Source organism: Pleuronectes platessa, chromosome 10 (genome assembly GCF_947347685.1).
Source record: "Pleuronectes platessa chromosome 10, fPlePla1.1, whole genome shotgun sequence".
Lineage (NCBI taxonomy): Eukaryota > Metazoa > Chordata > Actinopteri > Pleuronectiformes > Pleuronectidae > Pleuronectes > Pleuronectes platessa.
The window spans coordinates 26,001,285-26,021,342 of record NC_070635.1 but is presented as its reverse complement, the minus strand read 5'-3'; the positions used below and the strand labels follow the sequence as shown (position 1 = coordinate 26,021,342).

General features: G+C 45.1%; 1 protein-coding gene across 1 annotated transcript in view; it reads right to left on the bottom strand.

Moving 5' to 3' along the window:
- Positions 1 to 4,807: 4,807 nt before the first annotated feature.
- LOC128449582 (lysosomal-associated transmembrane protein 4B) overlaps positions 4,808 to 20,058 on the bottom strand; it is a 29,260-nt gene continuing 14,009 nt past the window's right edge. Inside the window, exons 6-7 of the mRNA XM_053432832.1 lie at positions 19,799 to 19,894; positions 4,808 to 4,888 (exon numbers count right to left, since the gene is read on the bottom strand). Coding sequence (XP_053288807.1) covers positions 4,808 to 4,888; positions 19,799 to 19,894 — 177 coding nt within the window. The remainder of the gene's footprint in view (positions 4,889 to 19,798; positions 19,895 to 20,058) is intronic.

The following is a 20,058-nucleotide window of genomic DNA, read 5'->3' as shown; positions in this document are numbered from 1 at the left end:
CATCCTCTGTCCTTAACCCTCAGCAAAAGTAAGGAAAAACTACTAAAAACCCTTTTAACAGGGTAAAAATACGTAGAAACCTCAGAGAGAGCCACATGTGAGGGATCCCTCTCCCAGGACGGACAGAAGTGCAATAGATGCCACGTGCAGGAAAACATCATCAAGATTAAAGTCTTCAAGATTAAAGATTAAAGTCTCTAGCAGCATTTGATGAGGGTAGACATCCCGAAGGACAACCCCAACATGACATGCCAAGCAGTCCCGCTGCAATCACAGTCCATGGTCAGCAACCATCTAGACCACGATCCACCATCCAGACCAAACGCCACTCCAGTCCTCAGTCACCGTCCACCGCCGCCCACCAGGACCCATCACGAGCCACCACCACGGTCCTGGTCCACCGCCCAGGTCCACCGCCCATGCCAACGCGACACAGGGTCCGCCACCAGCACCACGATCAGCCCACATAACTCAGAATCCGCCACACTGGATCCAACACCGCGACCCCCAGTGCGCGATCCACAAACCACAATCCATGGTGCGGCCACAGAGGCCCTGGATCTGCGGGTGATAAAACAAAGGGATTCCGGGGAAGGGGGATAGGGATGGAGAAGAGGAAGGAGAAGCTGGAAAGAGAAGCTCCGTGTGTCATGTGTCATAAAATAGAAAAAGTTACGTTCCTCCGCACTAATTAGCTCTAACTATAAGCTTTATCAAAAAGGAAGGTTTTGAGCCTACTCTTAAATGAAAAGATGGTATCTGCCTCCCGAACTGAAAGTGGTAGATGATTCCACAGCCGAGGGGCTTGATGGCTGAAAGCTCTGGCTACTTTTAGAGACTTTAGGGACAACAAGTAGGCTTGAATTCTGGGAGCGGAGTGCTCTAGTGGGTTTATAAGGTACTAACAGCTCTTTGAGGTAAAAAGGCGCTATATTATTAAGGGCCTTGAAGGTGAGGAGAAGAATTTTAAATTCTATTCTAGATTTAACTGGAAGCCAGTGTAGCGATGCTAATACTGGAGAAATGTGCTCTCTTCTCTTTGTTCTCATCAGGACACGTAATAAGATAGTAATGTGTTAAGACATTTTGGGGGGATTAAAAATCTGTAAATCTTGAGCTCCAGAAAAGTCTAGGGGGGGGGGGGGGGGGGAGACATCCTACATTTACAGGTAATCTGTGTCATCAGGACAGATTTGATCAGATTTAAAAATAAATACCCAACATCACTTTATGACTCATGTTTTGTTTAATCCCAACTTTTTTCCACACTTTTTAAACCAGAGAGAGATGAGCAGAGAGAAAATCTTACAAAACTAACATTTCTAATGTAAAATAAACAGATGTGTTCTAACCTTGGTCTTGGATACTTTCTATTCAAGTTCAACTTCATCACTTAAATAAACAATGTCTTTTAAAGGACATTTTATTTCCAATTTTAACGAAAGAATCACTTAGATAAAAATGTAAAATGCTTTTCTAACGGCCTCATAGGGAAGCTCATTATATTACTGCAGCCTGTGGATAACATTAGAGTTATGCTCTATGAAATGGGAATTATAGCTGTTGTTTTTGAGATTCTGCTTATCGACACAAAAATAATCATACAGGGCTGAAAACATAACCCCCTTGGTGTAGGAAAAAATCACGTAGTGTCCCTGTGTGAGTAAGTGTAATAGTGAATTGCTACGTTACTGACCAAGAGGGGTATAAATAGGAAGAATTTTCACCTCTTGCATATTTGACCTGCTCAGCTTCAGATTTCACAGACTGTTTCCCTTTCCAGTCCCCAAGTGAGCCATTAATATCCAGACTGCTTGCTGTCTGAAACATGTTTGTGATCAGTGCAGAAATAGCAAATAGATCCACATTAAAAAACACAACGACGTGGCATTAGTCATACAGGAGGAGTCTAAGTTCTGAGGCAACCTGTAGATGATAAGAATGAGATGAAGAGGCTCTGAACATCTCCATCAGCTTTGTCCAGGATGATGACACTGACCAAGGGGTCAATTTGTTTGCAGCTCTGGTGGACGACCAGTCCCTCGCTGATACGTATATGGTAGCTGCTGACCTGAGACGTGCAGGGGGTCACGTATCCATGTTGCATCCCACACGGAGCTTTTCACCTCTGACCTCACATCTGTTTAGTGTCTGTCTGACACAGGTCTTACACTGTTTTCTTCATTAGAGTAGTCAACGTGTAGTGCCCCACACATGCTGTAATCCTGCAGTATCCTTACTTCCCTCAACTCTGTCCGACACTGACATTCATTTTATACATTTAGTAGTTTGAAATAAAATACTTTCCCAAACATTAATTCTATAATAAAGAATCAGTATGAGTAACACCTGGTACATCAAGGCCAAGGGAAGCACAGAAACATGAAGTTTTTATTATATTTTCTTTGGAATAAAGGTTCTGTGTGTGTGTGTGTGTGTGGGTGTGAGAGAGAGAGAAACTGAAATGTTTAAGTGATTACTCTCACATTTCATTCTGAATGAAAGCCAAAGTAGTGCGCTTACTACGAAATATAAAAACAGCATGTACCTCACTGTGTTCCATGGTCCCTGATCTCTGCTTTGCACATCCCCTTTTTGATGGCTTCTCATGAGGCACAGTTGTTTCCTAACCTAGATCTTAAGTAAATACAGAACAGGTGACATTTGCTGATTCCTCTTCTGAGCATTAACTTTTTAGGAAACATATAAAAATATGCATTCAAAGTCCTCAGTGTTCCATTATTACAACTGACTCATACTTTCAAAAAAATTCATAATCGACTTACTTTTTCCAATGAATAATAATTATTTCTCAAATTCCTGCAATCAGAGGCTTCCAAGAAATCCCAACAATAGCCGAGCTGAAAAAATCTGTCCTGTTGCTCCAAACTGTAAACATGCTCTGTAAAACCTGTCTTTTAGTATCTGTGCATGCTCTGCTCTTTATTCCATCCTCTCTCTGCTTCTCTGTTACTCCCCCTCTGACGTTAACCACAGAGACACCTCTAGTTCAGCGCACATGTTTGGTAAAACAGTAACTCTTTTGATTTCATTCAGAAACTTTTACTAGCAGATATAATGTAGCTGGAACTAAACCCCAAAGTTTTACACCTTCAAAAACATTTCAAATTTATATTTAAAGTGAGTATTTTTATATAAAGTTGAGACTTAAACAAACATTTCACATGTATGTAAGGTGGAATCTAAAACATTTCACACGTGAATTAGGTGGAGTCTTAACCATTTCAGATTTATATAAAGTGGAGTGTAAAATATTGTAATATACATTTCATCTTGATAATTAACTAAGGAATCTGAGGAAAAATATAGGTTGAAAGTTTTAAAACTTTTAATCAATCTTGTCCTGCAGATCAAAGTTAAAGATGTTGTAAATTCACAAGTGATGCTTGGACAAACTCTTGATCTCCCCAGACAAGGAGCTCTGAAGCAGCAAGTTATGGAAATACACAGCAAGTACGATCATTACAAACTCACCCATTGTGGGGGCGCCCACTCGCCACTCATTAAACACATTTATACACCTCTTAGAAATACTTTCCAGGGGCAGGGAGGAGAAACCTTTTCCTTCTATGTGTCAGTTGTGTTAGGTGCAAGTTTAATAATTTGCTTTATGACATTGGCGTCACCACAAAGTTATTTTCGATTCACAAGTGTCACCTTCAGAATAAAACACAAACCGTAGTTGGTGAGATTAGCTTTTAATAGACAAATACATGTCACATCTTTATTTTTCATCTAGCAGCAGTCCATAAGTTTGACTTGTGTGTCCTCACAGGACATTTTGCGTCCACGGTGCAGCTTGCCAATATCACTGCATCTGGTGGAACAGACTCACATGTTTACACAGACGCTCCCGTTGGCTTAATTGAAAAAACACAACCAGGGTCCATAGTTACCGAGCTCCTGAGTATATGCAGCAAAGCCTGATCTTGAGTTACAGCAACAGGTTCCAGTGAGCAACTCATTCATAGTGACTTCAAAGAGCAAACTGATTCCAGATCAGTGCTATATCTGCACTGTCAAAATCAATAAATAACAGCTCTAGACTTTCAGTAGAAACACACAGTTTACATTTTATGAGTTAGGACGTCAACCAGCACAACCCAACCCTTTTCTAACCGAAGACAATTGTGTCAGCATTTGAATACAACAGTAGGAGAAGGTGATATGTTTGATATACACTAGGTTGCTCTAAGGTCCCATCAGATTACAGGTAGTTGCATTACTTAGGGAAACTTTCAGTCCAGGGGACACATGGCTCTGTTAAGTGCACCCATCAGAGAGAAAGTAATGAATGAAGGCAATTCCACCCTGATCACAAGCAGAGGCAAGACAAACAGGACACATATGATGACTCATGACACATTACTACCATCATTTTTGCATCAGTGCTTAAATTCAATATGAATATCAAAATACTATGACAGAAACACACAGAGCATAAATACATCTAACGAAAATATATGGAATCTATCAAGCTTTCTAGTTCTATTTATATGTCACCTCACCAACAATATATCTGGAATAACACAGAGACAGAAAAAATACAGGGAAGAGTTACAGGACGATTATGAGTTTAACAACAAATAACAGGAAGGGACGAGAGGTTAGAGTAAGGTAGTGGTGTGTGCATAATGTGTGTGACATGATCTTTTGCGTGCATGTGTGAGGTGTACTGTAATGTTTGCGTAGCTCCACTGTACAATGGAGAGGCAGTGTGGTTCATAAGATTTTCTGGGATTTTATGAGCGACAGGGTGCGTTCAGCCGCATCCTGGGGAATGCTTTCATGCTCTAGCAGTGGGGTAGGGTGGAGGAGCCTGCTTGGGAGGGACACTGACGCTGTCATCATACGGAGGTAACAGCACCTGAAGATGAAGAGGGAAGAAGAGGAAAACCAGCATTTTGTCAGTATGCGCGGTTCTTTCACCAGACGAGAATAATTCAATATCAGTAAGATCAATTGCAGTGTTATGAAAGTTCGGTCTCTGAGCTTGTTTTTGTTGTAATGTTGTAATGAAACACCGGCTCTGGTGAAATCCAAACATAGGAATTGAAGAGTAAAAAATGTTTTGGGGATTAAAGGAAATATTTAATTCAGAGAAAAAAATAAAACCTGTATGAGTTCCTCAGGGGCTGGGCTAGGGGGGGCAGTGGCCCCTGAAGTGCCCCTGTCCTGTCAGAAATATTTTTATAAACTAGTTCCCCTACTTACAAGAAAAAAAAAATTAAATTCACTATGCGCATTCATTTTTTTCCAAAAAGGGAATATTCAAAGATGTGTGGCTTTGCTCAAAGCTTTAAAACTAACAGGAAACAAGGAATGACATAATATGTGCAACTTATTGAATCAGGAATTGTACATGGATGTTAGACTTATAATAGGCCCTTATCTGTAAATTTATGCCCATTTATGGCCCCTGGTTTAGAAAAAATCCTTGATCCGCCGCCAGATTTCCTGATAAACTGCAATGTGCTGACAAATGACAAGAGCTGAAGATCAATGGTCAAAGATGTACTTTGGGTCCTTAGCCAGACTCTCTGTGAATGTGCAGGTATAAACTGCCTCAAAACAAAAAGGGAATGTAGTACATAGAGACTGTGGATGATGAATAAGACACAGGACATTTAAATTTGTAAAAAACATAGCAGGTTGCTTTTAAAGCTGTACACAGATGGACAGAATCACTCATCATTTTCTATTATTTGTTCTTCAGACAGAAAGTAAAGAACGACAAATTTGGCAAATAGCTTTCCATCTGCATCACAAATGAGTAACAGTTTCTGTTGGACACATGTTTCTACACAGTGTCCTGTTCTTTGATACACAGTTAAGAGCACAGTTGAGCTGTGAGCTGAGAGGAAACAAAGTTAAACTGCAAGGGCGTATTTTGATGAATCTCTGATAACCTATAACCTAGAAATGGTGTTTCTGCACAGCAAATACATTTAGTAGGAAAATGAAGATTATCATAAATTCAGTCAGGAAGACTTTGCATGGCTTATTCATTTACAATTCTCTTTCACTCAACTCGCCTTTTCTAATAAGCTGATTAGATGTTTATGATAATCCAAATGTCGCATTTTGCTATGATCTCAATCATTCAAACTCTAAATCTGTTGCTGTCAGTCATCATTTCAGTGATTGGCTGTGATCCTACTCCTCCCCATTCACCTTAAGTCTATATATACAGTATCCTGATTGAGCCCTGCATATTTGCAACACTTTGTAGGTCCCATCAACCAGCACCAGAGTCTAGGCCCCTAGGGGGAGGAGTCCTATACTATGCTGCCACACCCCCTTTCAACCTTAATGGCATCATGCGTGGTCTCGGCACCAAACAAACCCAATTGTTATCACATCGTTCTTTTTTTATAATTCAAATTTTGATTATTCTACAGTTGAAGTCTCTCTTGATTGAAATGTGATAACTGGTTGTATTATGTTCAGAGAAAACATATTCTTTAATGAATGTGGCATCCTATTTTGTGACAGCGGTGGATTTCCAAGAAGATGGAGGTTTAGGTATAATCAAAGCTCTTTGGTTACAGAAAAATAATGGTCTGGTTTCACACAGACAAAGTTTGCAGTAACTTAATTTGTTCATTTACATTAAACCGAGTAATGTGAGTTCCAAAATAAACAAAAATATAATCATAAAATAATGCTGCAGTCACTACAAGCTGGTATTTTAATGTAAGATCAAATATTATGTCAAATATGTGTCAAATATGTAAATTAATAACATCCATGTCATTGCAGAAAACATATTTTACCCCAAAACATATTTCCGGTTGCATTGGTATAGAAGACACAGTTGTTGATATATCTCCTTATATCTACTTTTCCAAAGATTCACCCCTCAGCAGTTTGTACATTTTCCCATTTTCTCAGATTTGCTGTGATAACCGTGTTTCCATATCTTCACAAATCTTCAAGAAAAATTATACTCATTCTGTTCTATGAGTTAAATCTATTATTAAAAATATGTTTCTTCCTTGATACCAAAAATATTACCTGACTGTGTGGGTGACCTTTCTTTACAACGTGTCCAGGAATTTGGCTCATATGGAATGAATTAGCATCAACCTAACCACTGTATAAGTGATATACTGCCATGCAAGCTGCTGTCCAAAAGCCACAAACATGCGTATGATCTGGTGGGAGCCTTTTTTGGAGGTGAGGCAAATGTTAGGAAATGAGGGGCAGTGTTTTTCTGGCCCTTTTCACTAATGATGTCAGGAAGTCAGAGAGTGGCCTTCTGCTTCTCTCATTACAGCTCAGGTGTTTTACACATTATGAGCCTGTGTGGACATTTCTGTTTCTTTCAACATCCCATGAAGCCGCACAGACTATAAAGCTGTTGAGTATTGTGGATTGTTTCAAATGGTGTGGAATGTTACACTCTGAGGAGTCTTAAGCTGCCTGCTGAAGAGAACAGAATTCTCAAAATACCTGTGAAACCCACCAGGTCAGGTGTCAGTTTTAATGGAGCAGGCAGCTCACAGCTCAGCACTTAACTGTTCCGTATTTCCAGATAGCCATAACATGTCATTAGTGTTTTTACAGCCTCGTTTTTCTTCTCCTTTCTGGCAAAGTAGTAATTATTATACATGTGTGGGCACAGGCTAGTCACAATCCGAGGGCCAGATCCTGAAAACAGGACACCGATAGGAGATCCCAGTACAGTGAGACAGACCTCACTGTATTACTATTGTACTTTAGCCATCATCATAATGGCTTTGCCATCATGGAGTCTCATCTCTTCTTCCAAGTCTCTTCATTCATCCGTTCTACTGTGACCCATATAAAACTACCTACTACGACATCTCAGTGTTCAACTTCCTTCCCCTCTTCAACGTGATGACTTTACAGTTGCTAGACTGGCCTGAGCACAGCAAACCTGCAAAGATGATAAAAACGTGACTTTTGGATTGAACGAGGAAATCATTTCCCCACAAGCGTGGTTTAGCTGCCTTTAGACATGAAAGAAGCTGCAGGGGCCGGGACTATGAGGCGAAGTCAACAACCCAAATATCTTTCAGTTATCGGGCTTAACTTAACCAAACAAACGCATTCAGTATAAGCAGTCACACAGTGCTGTTCATCAACTCGATAAGTGAACCCAGGTTTTCCTATTGTAGATATGAGCATGTGCACATTAAGGGCCAGTTTATACCACATGTAACCAAACGCTGACATGGACAACCGACTGGCAGCAGAGCGGCATAGGGGAGAGCGGGGTAATGTGAGACATCGGGTAAAGTGAGACACCCCCTGTATCTAGGCGACGGAACACATTTTTAGGTCATGCGACCATTATGTTTTCAAGCCCCTCCCATTCCCCCCTTGCCATGAAGGGGTAGTTTGTGCTGGTGCTGTGGTAAGTATGTTTTTTCACACAAATTTTTTTTTTTGCATGTAAAAGAAAATGTTCTTGCTTTGAACTTAATCAAGTGTTGTGTCAAAACAAATTGATTCAGGTAGAAGAACTAATATCATACATGTTGATGAACTTCCAACATATACAACCATGTGATTGATGCTAGCTGAAGATTAGCCTGAATTGCTAAGAGATGTTGTTTTATCTAAAATGGTGGCTGTGGGGTAAAGTGAGACATGAAGCACAAGTTAAGTTTAGTCTTAAACATATTTTAGTGTAATATTACATTACATATGTTTTATTTTTATGTAATAAACATTGTAGAAAAGCCATCATGCCAAGAAACTACACCAGGAAGACAACCAGGGGCAAAACACCCCTCGCAGAGATGGAGAGTGCAGCTGCTGAGGTCATGCAAGGAAAGAAGTCCTTAAGAAAAGCTGGAAGGGATAGAAATATTCACAGATGAGATGGAGGAGGAGCTTGCCAAACACTTGAAACAACTAGCTGACCAGTTCCATGGCCTTGCTCCAGTTAAGTGCCGTGAACTGGCATTTGAATGAGCAGAGAAAAACAATATCCCTGTCCCTGCCAATTGGACAGAGAAACAATGTGCAGGTAAGCTAGGGTGTGCAAGAGATCACATGAATCATAATAATCATAAATGTGCTTAATTGACCAATCCCCATGATTCTGTTACTAGTCCGATATTAGTGGTTGTCAATCTAGCTGTCAGGATTGTAACTATTACAACATGTGTTGTTATGGTAGTTTTATAGTGGAAAAAGTAAGTGGATCATTTTACCCTGTTGATTTCTCTGGTCTGTCTCTCTTTACCCCTAAGCTGGGGTAAAGTGAGACACAAGACCGCTTTTTTAAAAACAATTATATTTTCACTGCCCTTTGTCCTGAAGACATTCTGATCATTTCCATTGCTAGGAAATATCCTGAATTAATGGGAAATGTGTACATTTTACTGATATATCATTTTAGCTCGCCTAGAGGGGAGCAAATGTAAAAAAAATCTCACATTACCCCGCTCTCCCCTATTTCACAACAAGAAGTAAACTAATACATAGAAAAATACGAGAAGTACAAACACATTATTCAGACAAAAAAACACAGTTACAGCTGCTAAAAGCAGGAAAGACAGCTGGTAAAAGTCACTGATTGTGTGAATATCAATATTTTTATAGAAAAACTTTCCTATCATAAGAGAAAAAATAGATCTGACTATGATTTCATCAGTGTGAATGCACCTTTGCATTGCCCTTGCCTATCCAATCTCTACTCTGTCTATCAAATCAATTTATAAACCATGTTTTTAAAGAAGAAACATAAAGGTTATAGATTACATTAATTAGTTAATTAAACCGTTATTATAATCACCTTAATTATTTAATTAATAATGCTTATTAGTAGTAGTATTGTTATTATTATCATTATTATTTTCTCATTCAATCCTCTTCATTTCAATATTTCATTAATATCGGCTGACTCTTACATAATTAGTTTTCATCATAAATTGTATAATATGGAGAGAGGTATTTGTCCAACTGTATACAGCACAAGAGGAATGCGCATGTTTTTAGTGCTGAGGTGAGAGCACTCAGACAATTCATTTACTCTATGTTTGATTTTTTCTGTTCAGCTGCCCAAAGGGCTCATGTTGGTTGGAATGAATACCTTTTTTCTGTATAATATTCCGTAAAAAATCCTACTGCCCAATGCTGATATATCTGAACCGTTGATATAGGTTGATAAAATGACCAGATTATTGATGGGGCTCTAGTTCATTATTAGAAATGTACTTTATTTTGAATCAATGTTAATGCTCAATAGTGCACCAAATGTCTAACAATCTGCCTCTGAAAATAATCCCAGACAAATGTGCCATTTTCTCCCCGGTTTGAATAAAATTTGCAGGAATACCCTTCATTGTCTGAATTAATTTCCAATTATATAAAAAATTTTTTTTTAGTTTTTGGCTGTCATACAGATGCAAAAGTAAGTAGAGATTGTTAATTTCGATATAGCATATACAATAGATATAAATTTAGGTATGAGGCAAATTAGCGACATTAGGCATAATGGGGCATAACCGTAATTTAACAAATTTTCCAGTCTTTGTTATGTAGATTAATTTATTGATGCTGCTTTTGCTTGAAATTGAATAACAACATATATTTCTGTACAATCATTGCTGTTCCATCATCACAGTATTTCAAATACAGCTTAATACCTCAAAATAACTTGTAATCCGGTCCTTGAGGGGGGGGGGGGGGGGGGGGGGGGTACTGTGACGTCCTGTCATTAAGTTTGTTAATTTTCAGTCTCATCAGTGTATTTTCTGTTTCCTGTTTTATTTTGTAGTATCTGTCCCTTGTGTGTGGTTTCTATCTTCACTTCCTTTCGGTGATTGTCTTCCCAGTCCTCATGTGTTTCACCTGTGGTTAATTGCTCCTGCCTTCCCTCTGTGTCTCTATTTAAGCCTCTGTGTTCCCCAAGCCCTTTGTCGGTTTGTACTCGTTGTTGTGCTACACGTTTCTACACGTAGTCTTCTATAGGTTTGTTTGTTCCTGCTGTCTCGACCAGCTTCCTCGTTCCTTGTTCTCCGTGCGCCTTGTCGCCAGAGTTACTTGTGTTAGTGTTCCTGTTTTGTTTTTGTCTTGTTTAAAGCCTTTTATTATATTAAATACCTTTTTGTTTGTAACCTCTGCATCCTGGGTCCATCTCCTCCACCAAACCGTAACAGAACAAACCGACCAAACTATGGACCCAGCAGAGGTTAATTTATTTTTTGAAAAAGTTTATTATATTGAGTTTCTGGTGTATGAGCTGGAGGAGGAAGCCCCAGACCCTGCGGAGACCCTGGAGGAGATCTTGATGGTGGAGGCCTGGCTTAAGGATCGCCCTTGGGTCAGCCACACTGTGCCATACCTTCTGGAGGTGCAGGAGAGGTTGAGGAAGCTGCGCAGCCATGCAGTCCCATCCTCTAACCCGTTTGTGGGAACCCGCCTGGCTTTTGGTGGACCCCGCAGCCTGCAGCGGAGGTCTGCGGTTGATGACAGAGGTCGGAGCAGTGCCCCCGCTTCTCTAAGGCCAGCTCGCAGGCACCACCCTCCAGCCCCAGCCGTAGTCCTGTACGCTGGAAGCGGCGGGGCCTTTTGGGGACCCCGCAACCTCAAGGGGTTTCCTCTGGCGGATTGCGGACATTGGAGAGGGGGGATCCACAGCAGAAGCCAATCCCTCCAGCAGAATGCTCACAGGCACCAGCCACCTCCAGTCCCGACTGGGTCGTAGTCCCCTGCTCCGCCCCTGAGGCTCCCAGCTGATGTCTCTCGTTCACCGACGTCAGTGGTCCTTAGAGTGGCGTCTGCTACAGCACCGGCTCCAGTCCCTGCTCCGCGCCGGAGGCTTCCAGCTGATGTCACTCGTTCTCCGACGTCAGTGGTCCTCCCAGCGGTGTCTGCTCCAGCGCCTGCTCCAGCCCCTGCTCCAGTGCCTGCTCCGCGCCGGAGGCTCTCGGCTGACGTCCCCTGTGTTACGGCGTCGGAGATCCTCACACCAGCGTTGGCTCCAGTGCCTACTCCGCGCCGGTGGCTCCCAGCTGTTGTCTTTCGTTCTCCGACGTCAGCGGTCCTCACAGCGGCGTCTGCTTCAGCACCTACTCCGGTCCAAGCTCCGCGCCGGAGGCTCCCAGCTGATGTATCTCGTTCACTGAAGTCAGTGGTCCTCACAGCGGCGTCTGCTGCAGCACCTGCTCCGGTCCCAGCTCCGCGCCGGACGCTCCCAGCTGATGTCTCTCGTTCTCCGACGTCAGTGATCCTCACAGCGGCGGCTTTCCCAGTCCCTGCTCCAGCACCTGCTCCAGTACCTGCTCCGCGCCGGAGGCTCTCGGCTGACGTCCCCTGTGTTTCGGCGTCGGAGATCCTCGCGGTGCCAGCTCCGCACCCAGCTCCAGTCCCTGCTCCAGTGCCTGCTCCGCGCCGGAGGCTCTCGGCTGACATCCCCTGTGTTTCGGCTTCGGAGATCCTCGCGGTGCCAGCTCCGCACCCAGCTCCAGTCCCTGCTCCAGTGCCTGCTCCGCGCCGAAGGCTCTCAGCTGACGTCCCCTGTGTTTCGGCGTCGGAGATCCTCGCGGTGCCAGCTCCGCACCCAGCTCCAGTTCCTGCTCCGCAGCGGAGGTTCCCGTCTGATGTCTCTCTTTCTCCGACGTCAGTGGTCTTCACAGCGGCGGCTTTCCCAGTCCCTGCTCCTGTCCCCGCTCCAGTCCCTGTCCCACGCCGGAGGGTCCCGGCAGACGCCACTCTGGTTCCGGCGTCGGAGATCCTCGCAGTGCCAGCTCCAGTTCTTGCCCCACATCCGGGTCTGAGGTCGGAGCTCTTGCCCTCTGCCCCTGACTGGTCTTCGGACCACCTGCTCGAGGAGCTCCCGTGTTGGGCTCCTGACCGCCCTTCCGAGCCTCAGAACTCTGCCTTTGAGCGGCCACGGTTCCGCCCTCCCGAGCTTCAGAACTCTGTCTCAGAGCGGCCACTGCGTCGCCCTCCCGAGCCTCAGAACTCGGTCTCAGAGCGGCCACTGCGTCGCCCTCCCGAGCCTCGGAACTCTGTCCCCGAGCGGCCAAGGCGCCGTCCTCCAGGGCCTAAGAACTCTGCCCTTGAGCGGCCACGGCGCCGTCGGCCTGAGACCCTGGGCACCTTCCGGTTCCCCTCTCCTCCCACCCGTCTCGGTTATGGACCGTCTGGAATCCGGTCCTTGAGGGGGGGGGTACTGTGACGTCCTGTCATTTTAGTTTGTTAATTTTCAGTCTCATCAGTGTATTTTCTGTTTCCTGTTTTATTTTGTAGTATCTGTCCCTTGTGTGTGGTTTCTATCTTCGCTTCCTTTCGGTGATTGTCTTCCCAGTCCTCATGTGTTTCACCTGTGGTTAATTGCTCCTGCCTTCCCTCTGTGTCTCTATTTAAGCCTCTGTGTTCCCCAACCCCTTTGTCGGTTTGTACTCGTTGTTGTGCTACACGTTTCTACACGTAGTCTTCTATAGGTTTGTTTGTTCCTGCTGTCTCGACCAGCTTCCTCGTTCCTTGTTCTCCGTGCGCCTTGTCGCCAGAGTTACTTGTGTTAGTGTTCCTGTTTTGTTTTTGTCTTGTTTAAAGCCATTTATTATATTAAATACCTTTTTGTTGGTAACCTCTGGGTCCATCTCCTCCACCAAACCGTAACATTTCTGTCCCATCTTGCGATGTTAGAAACAGGATGGGCACTGGCAAAAGAGCTGGCAACGATCACCCCTCTATAGTCAAACCATTTGACTGCTCTTATTTCTACACTGTCGCAACACTTTTTTTCTCTCCAAATGTCCCTCTTCCCTTCTCCTTCATATCGGTGTCTGCGCTGAAACTGCAACCTCGCAGGCGACATTGCTGCACAGTCCCAGGGTCTGGTATCCCCTTGTTCGCAAGAGCAGCAAACAAATCAAAGGAAGAAAACCAGTTGTCAAAATACAATAGGTGAATACCATGAATGTCTTGTGCAAGCTTTAGGACAATGTTTCCACTTGTACCAATATCAGGTTCTCCAGGTACAGGATACATTTTCCCTGTATATATGTCGAATGGATGCACCAGGCCATTTTTGTCACAAAGCACAAAGATTTGATATCCCCATTTGTGTGGCTTCTTGGGGATATATTGCGTTAGACTAGATCTACCTTTGAAAGGGACCATTTGTTCAGCAATAGACAACATTTGATCTTGAGGGAGACCCTGACATTTTTGGAGAAGTGAATCAATAATTGGCCTCACTTGGAAGAGCTTATCCTCGTGGTTGGCTGCCATGCTGCACTTGTCATTGAAATGAATGGATCTTTTAATTTCTTCTCATCTGTCTCGGGACATCGAATCAGCCACCTGCGCTACTCGACATTCACTGCACCAGTAGATTCTTGACATTGGTAAGTGTACAACACTCATGTACACTAAAGTGCAAATAAACTGCTCCAATTCATTTTGATCCAATGTGAGTGCATTATTTGGATATTTTGGAGTGCAATACAGATTACTTTGTTGTTCTATAGTATCCAAAAGATCAGTGTCAAAAAAGTCTCAGAAGTACTGAATGGGCTCTCTGGTTTCATCAGCGACGGGAAGAGCACCTTGCCAAATTGGAATGTCTTTTGCAGAGTCCTGTTGTTGCACCGTCTTCCACACTACCTTTTGCCCTCTTCTCCTTGCAGGATCAGCTGATTGCCTTCTTGCGCCAGTGGTGCTGGCGCTGGCAGGTGCATCATGATTGCTGTCAGAGTCTTCATCACTGCTGCTTTTATCACCTGGTGTAGGTCTACAGTCTTCATCTATTGTCACTGTCACTGAGTCGGCTGTCATCACTTTCGACAGGTGGAACCCTGGTTTGAAGTCCACCAGCTCGCTTCCCGTAAAAAGTTGATGCATCCATTTAGTTCTGCCTAACAATAAAGGGCACAAATTGCATTTATATCCCAGCATTATATTTTTATTCTGTTTTGCACATAATTCAATGTTGCGCACTTACTCTGCACAAACAGTTGTACATAGTTTGTATTTCTGCAAAGTTATATTTATTTTTATTTCCTTAGCAGTACCAAAGTTAGCTATAACTCTGTAGTCCCTGGGTATTATACATTATTATATATATTATATATATTCATTGAACCAAACGTCAGATTTACAATCATATAAGGATACTTATACTTATATACTTCAAAACATTTGAAGTATATGCACAGGACTTCGATTATATACGATATTGCACCTAGATAAAATATTATCCATTTTTAGCCCTTAGTGCCTGATGTAGCGAATTCACAACAAACCGAAATCTGCTAATTTCATCATCAATTTTCATCCCATCTAGTCTATTTCAATTTATATTAGCATAAGAAGCAACCGATGAGCTGGTATGTATTTTTTTATTTTACCACAAATTACCTCAAATTTGCTCAATTCCCCACATTTAGCAGGCAAAATCTATACAGTCTGCAGAGCCGCACTTTTGGGTTCCTCCACCAGATGTATTTTCCACTCCACCACTAGGCTTCCAATACCTTCCTTGGTATGCGTAGTATCTGCTCCATCAGGCATTAGTGGGATACAATCGTCACCTCGGTGGCATTAAGACCGGAAGGGGTTTAAGGCGAATTCGCGACATTGGTCTACATTTGTCTACAAGCCCAGCGGTTTTGTATATTTTATTTTCATTTTCAATTTAAGAAATATTTTTCCTCTCCTGGAACCGTCACCTTATCGTGGTGGAGAGGTTTGCGTGTCCCTGTGAACCTGAGGGCTGTGTTGTCTGGAGCCTTGTGCTCCTGGTAGGGTCTCTCATGGCAGAGTGGTCTCAGGTGAGGGGCCAGACTAAGAATGGTTCAAAAACCCTCAATGAATATCGACGGAAGAGGAGATGTGACCCGGCCCGGAGGAAGCCCGGGGCCCCCGTCTGGAGCTAGGCCCAGATGGAGGGCTCAATGGCGAGCGCCTGGTGGCCGGGTTTGCCACGGAGCCCGGTCGGGCACAGCCCGAACAAACTACGTGGCACCCCCCCTCTCTTCATCTCATGGGCCCACCACCTGTGGGAAGACCCGTTGGGGTCGGGTGCGCAGCCACATGGGTGGCAGCGAAGGTCAGGGGTCTCGACGGACCAGACCCGGGCGGCAGAAGCTGGCTCTGGGGACGTGGAACGTCACCTCGCTGTGGGGAAAGGAACCGGAGCTTGTGAGGGAGGTGGAGCGCTACCAGTTAGATCTGGTGGGGCTTACCTCCACGCACAGTCTCGGCTCTGGTACCGTACTCCTGGATAAGGGTTGGACTCTATTCTTCTCCGGAGTTGCCAAGGGCGTGAGGCGCCGGGCGGGTGTGGGGATACTCATAAATCCCCGGCTGAGCGCCGCGGTGTTGGAGTTTACCCCGGTAGACGAGAGGGTCGCCTCCCTGCGCCTAAGGGTTGTAGGGGGGAAAACTCTGACTGTTGTTTGTGCGTATGCACCAAACAGCAGCTCAGAGTACTCGGCCTTCTTGGAGACCCTGAATGGAGTCCTGCATGGGGCTCCAGTAGGGGACTCCGTAGTTCTGCTGGGTGACTTCAACGCCCACGTGGGCAACGATGGAGATACCTGGAGAGGCGTGGTGGGGAGGAACGGCCTCCCTGATCTGAACCCGAGCGGTCGTTTGTTATTGGACTTCTGTGCTAGTCATGGATTATCCATAACAAACACCATGTTCGAACATAAGGGTGCTCATAAGTGTACCTGGTACCAGAGTACCCTAGGCCGAAGATCAATGATCGATTTTGTGATCGTGTCATCTGATCTGAGGCCGCATGTTTTGGACACTCGGGTAAAGAGAGGGGCGGAACTGTCAACCGACCACCATCTGGTTGTGAGTTGGATCAGGGAATGGGGGAAATTTCCGGATAGACCTGGTAAGCCCAAACGAGTAGTGCGGGTGAACTGGGAACGTCTGGAGGAGGCCCCCGTCCTAGGTATCTTCAGCTCACACCTCCGGCGGAGTTTTTCTGGCATTCCTGTGGAGGTTGGGGACATTGAGCCGGAGTGGGCGGTGTTCAAAGCCTCCATTGCTGAAGCTGCGGCGGCTAGCTGTGGCCTCAGGGTCTTAGGTTCCTCAAGGGGCGGTAACCCTCGGACACCGTGGTGGACACCGGTGGTCAGGGAAGCCGTCCGATTGAAGAAGGAGGCCTTCCGGGATATGATATCCTGGAGGACTCCTGACTCGGTTGCAGGGTACCGACAGGCCCGAAGGGCTGCAGCTGCTGCCGTGTCGGAGGCTAAGCAGCGGGTGTGGGAGAAGTTCGGAGAGGTCATGGAGAAGGACTTTCGGTCTGCACCAAAGTGTTTCTGGAAGACTATCCGGCACCTCAGGAGGGGGAAACGGGGAACCATCCAAGCTGTGTACAGTAAGGATGGGACTCTGTTGACCTCAACTGAGGAGGTCGTCGGACGTTGGAAGGAACACTTTGAGGAACTCCTGAATCCGAATAACACGCCCTCTATGTTGGAGGCAGAGCTCGAGGTTGATGGTGTTTCGTCTTCAATTTCCCTGGTGGAGGTCAATGAGGTAGTCAAACATCTCCGCAGTGGCAAAGCCCCAGGGATTGATGAGATCCAGCCAGAAATGCTAAAGGCTCTGGGTGTTGAGGGGCTGTCATGGTTGACACGCCTATTCAACATCGCGTGGGAGTCGGGTACAGTGCCAAAGGAGTGGCAAACCGGGGTGGTGGTTCCCCTGTTCAAAAAGGGGGACCAGAGAGTGTGTACCAATTATCGGGGTATCACACTTCTCAGCCTCCCTGGTAAAGTCTACTCCAAGGTGCTGGAAAGGAGGGTTCGGCCGATCGTCGAACCTCAGATTGAAGAGGAACAATGCGGTTTTCGCCCCGGACGTGGAACTACGGACCAGCTCTTCACTCTCGCAAGGATCCTGGAGGGGGCCTGGGAGTATGCCCATCCGGTCCACTTGTGTTTTGTGGATCTGGAGAAGGCGTATGACCGGGTCCCCCGGGAGAAACTGTGGGAGGTGCTGCGGGAGTATGGGGTAAGGGGGTCTCTCCTCAGGGCCATCCAATCTCTGTACTCCCAAAGCGAGAGCTGTGTTCGGGTCCTCGGCAGCCAGTCAGTTTCGTTCTCAGTGGGTGCTGGTCTCCGCCAGGGCTGCGCCTTGTCACCAATCCTGTTTGTGATATACATGGACAGGATATCGAGGCGTAGTCGTGGTGGGGAGGGGTTGCAGTTCGGTGGTCTGAGGATCTCGTCACTGCTTTTTGCGGATGATGTGGTCCTCATTGGATCATCGGCTTGTGACCTTCAGCACTCACTGGATCGGCTGGCGGCCGAGTGTGAAGCGGCTGGGATGAGGATCAGCACCGCTAAATCTGAGGCCATGACTCTTAGCAGGAAACCGATGGATTGCTTACTCCGGGTAGGAAATGAGTCCTTAGCCCAAGTGAAGGAGTTCAAGTACCTCGGGGTCTTGTTCGCGAGTGAGGGTACTATGGAGCGTGAGATTGGCCGGAGAATCGGAGCAGCGGGGGCGGTATTGCGTTCGCTTTACCGCACCGTTGTAACGAAAAGAGAGCTGAGCCGCAAGGCAAAGATCTCGATCTACTGGTCGATCTTCGTTCCTATCCTCACCTATGGTCATGAGGGCTGGGTGATGACCGAAAGGACGAGATTGCGGGTACAAGCGGCCGAGATGAGTTTTCTCAGAAGGGTGGCTGGCGTCTCCCTTAGGGATAGGGTGAGAAGCTCAGTCATCCGTGAGGAACTCGGATTAGAGCCGCTGCTCCTTTACTTAGAAAGGAGTCAGCTGAGGTGGTTCGGGCATCTGGTAAGGATGCCCACTGGGCGCCTCCCTTGGGAGGTTTTTCAGGCACGTCCAGTGGGGAGGAGACCTCGGGGAAGACCCAGGACTAGGTGGAGAGATTATATCTCAACACTGGCCTGGGAACGCCTCGGGATCCCCCCGTCAGAGCTGGTCAATGTGGCCCGGGAAAGGGAAGTCTGGGGCCCCCTGCTTGAGCTGCTCCCCCCGCGACCCGACCCCGGATAAGCGGATGACGATGATGATGATGATGATGATGATGAAATATTTTTGCCCATATTATTTAATTGCAACAGCTCTAACCTTTAAAACCAGATTTGAAACTCTGAAGTAATGATAGTAATATGAGACTTCGGCCAAATCCCATTTAACCCACACGGAGAAGTGGTTGAAATCTTCCTCTACGAATTGGGACAGCCCTTCAAACAGCCGTTACATCATCAGTAGTCGTCGCTAAAAACCCGACACGTCATCAGTAGTCGAAGATGTAAACAGACCAGACAAAAGTGGATGCCGGGGAAGTCATTGTAATAACATTGTTGAGTTCTTAAATAAACCAATGCTATTGTTTGCAGTTACTAAAGTGACAAACCTATAATATCCTAATAAAATGTATGCTAATGCATGTGAATAAATGACATTTTAAATTTAAAAGCTTGGATGCTCAGCATTATTTCATGTATGAATCAAAAGGTCACAGCCTGCTAAATGTGTTCTGTACAAACCTTGCCAGGATGCTTTGTTACTTGAGGAGCAGTTAAGTAAAGAAAATGACCACAATACATTGACATGATATTAAACTAAGGTATTACAATCATTCTAGTAATTTTTCAATCCCTAGGTTTGAAGTGAGGGTGTAATAGATCTCCGTTTGGAGAGGTATAGAGCCCTCACACTTGGCCTTACCCAACAGGTATTGGGACAGCCTACCCCTACAAGTGAACACGCAATACCAAGGGGTTGGGCCAAGGGGTGAAATGGGATTGGGCCGAATGTACAGTGAAGATCATCGGAGGTGACTTACCGTGGTGTCATTGGTGGTAACGTAGAGCAGGATTTCAGAAGAACCCCGGCCGTTCACATATCTGTAGCAGTTCCACACACATGCTATGAGGTAAGCCTGATACCGGGCCGAGAGGAAAAAAAACAGATGAGAAGTTTGAAGTGCATAACATGAAAATTCAATATAACCTATTTAATGTTAAATGGTCTGTATTTATATAGCACTGTTCTAGTCTTGATGATGCCTGAAAGTGGTTTACAGTACAGTTTTGTCATTCACCA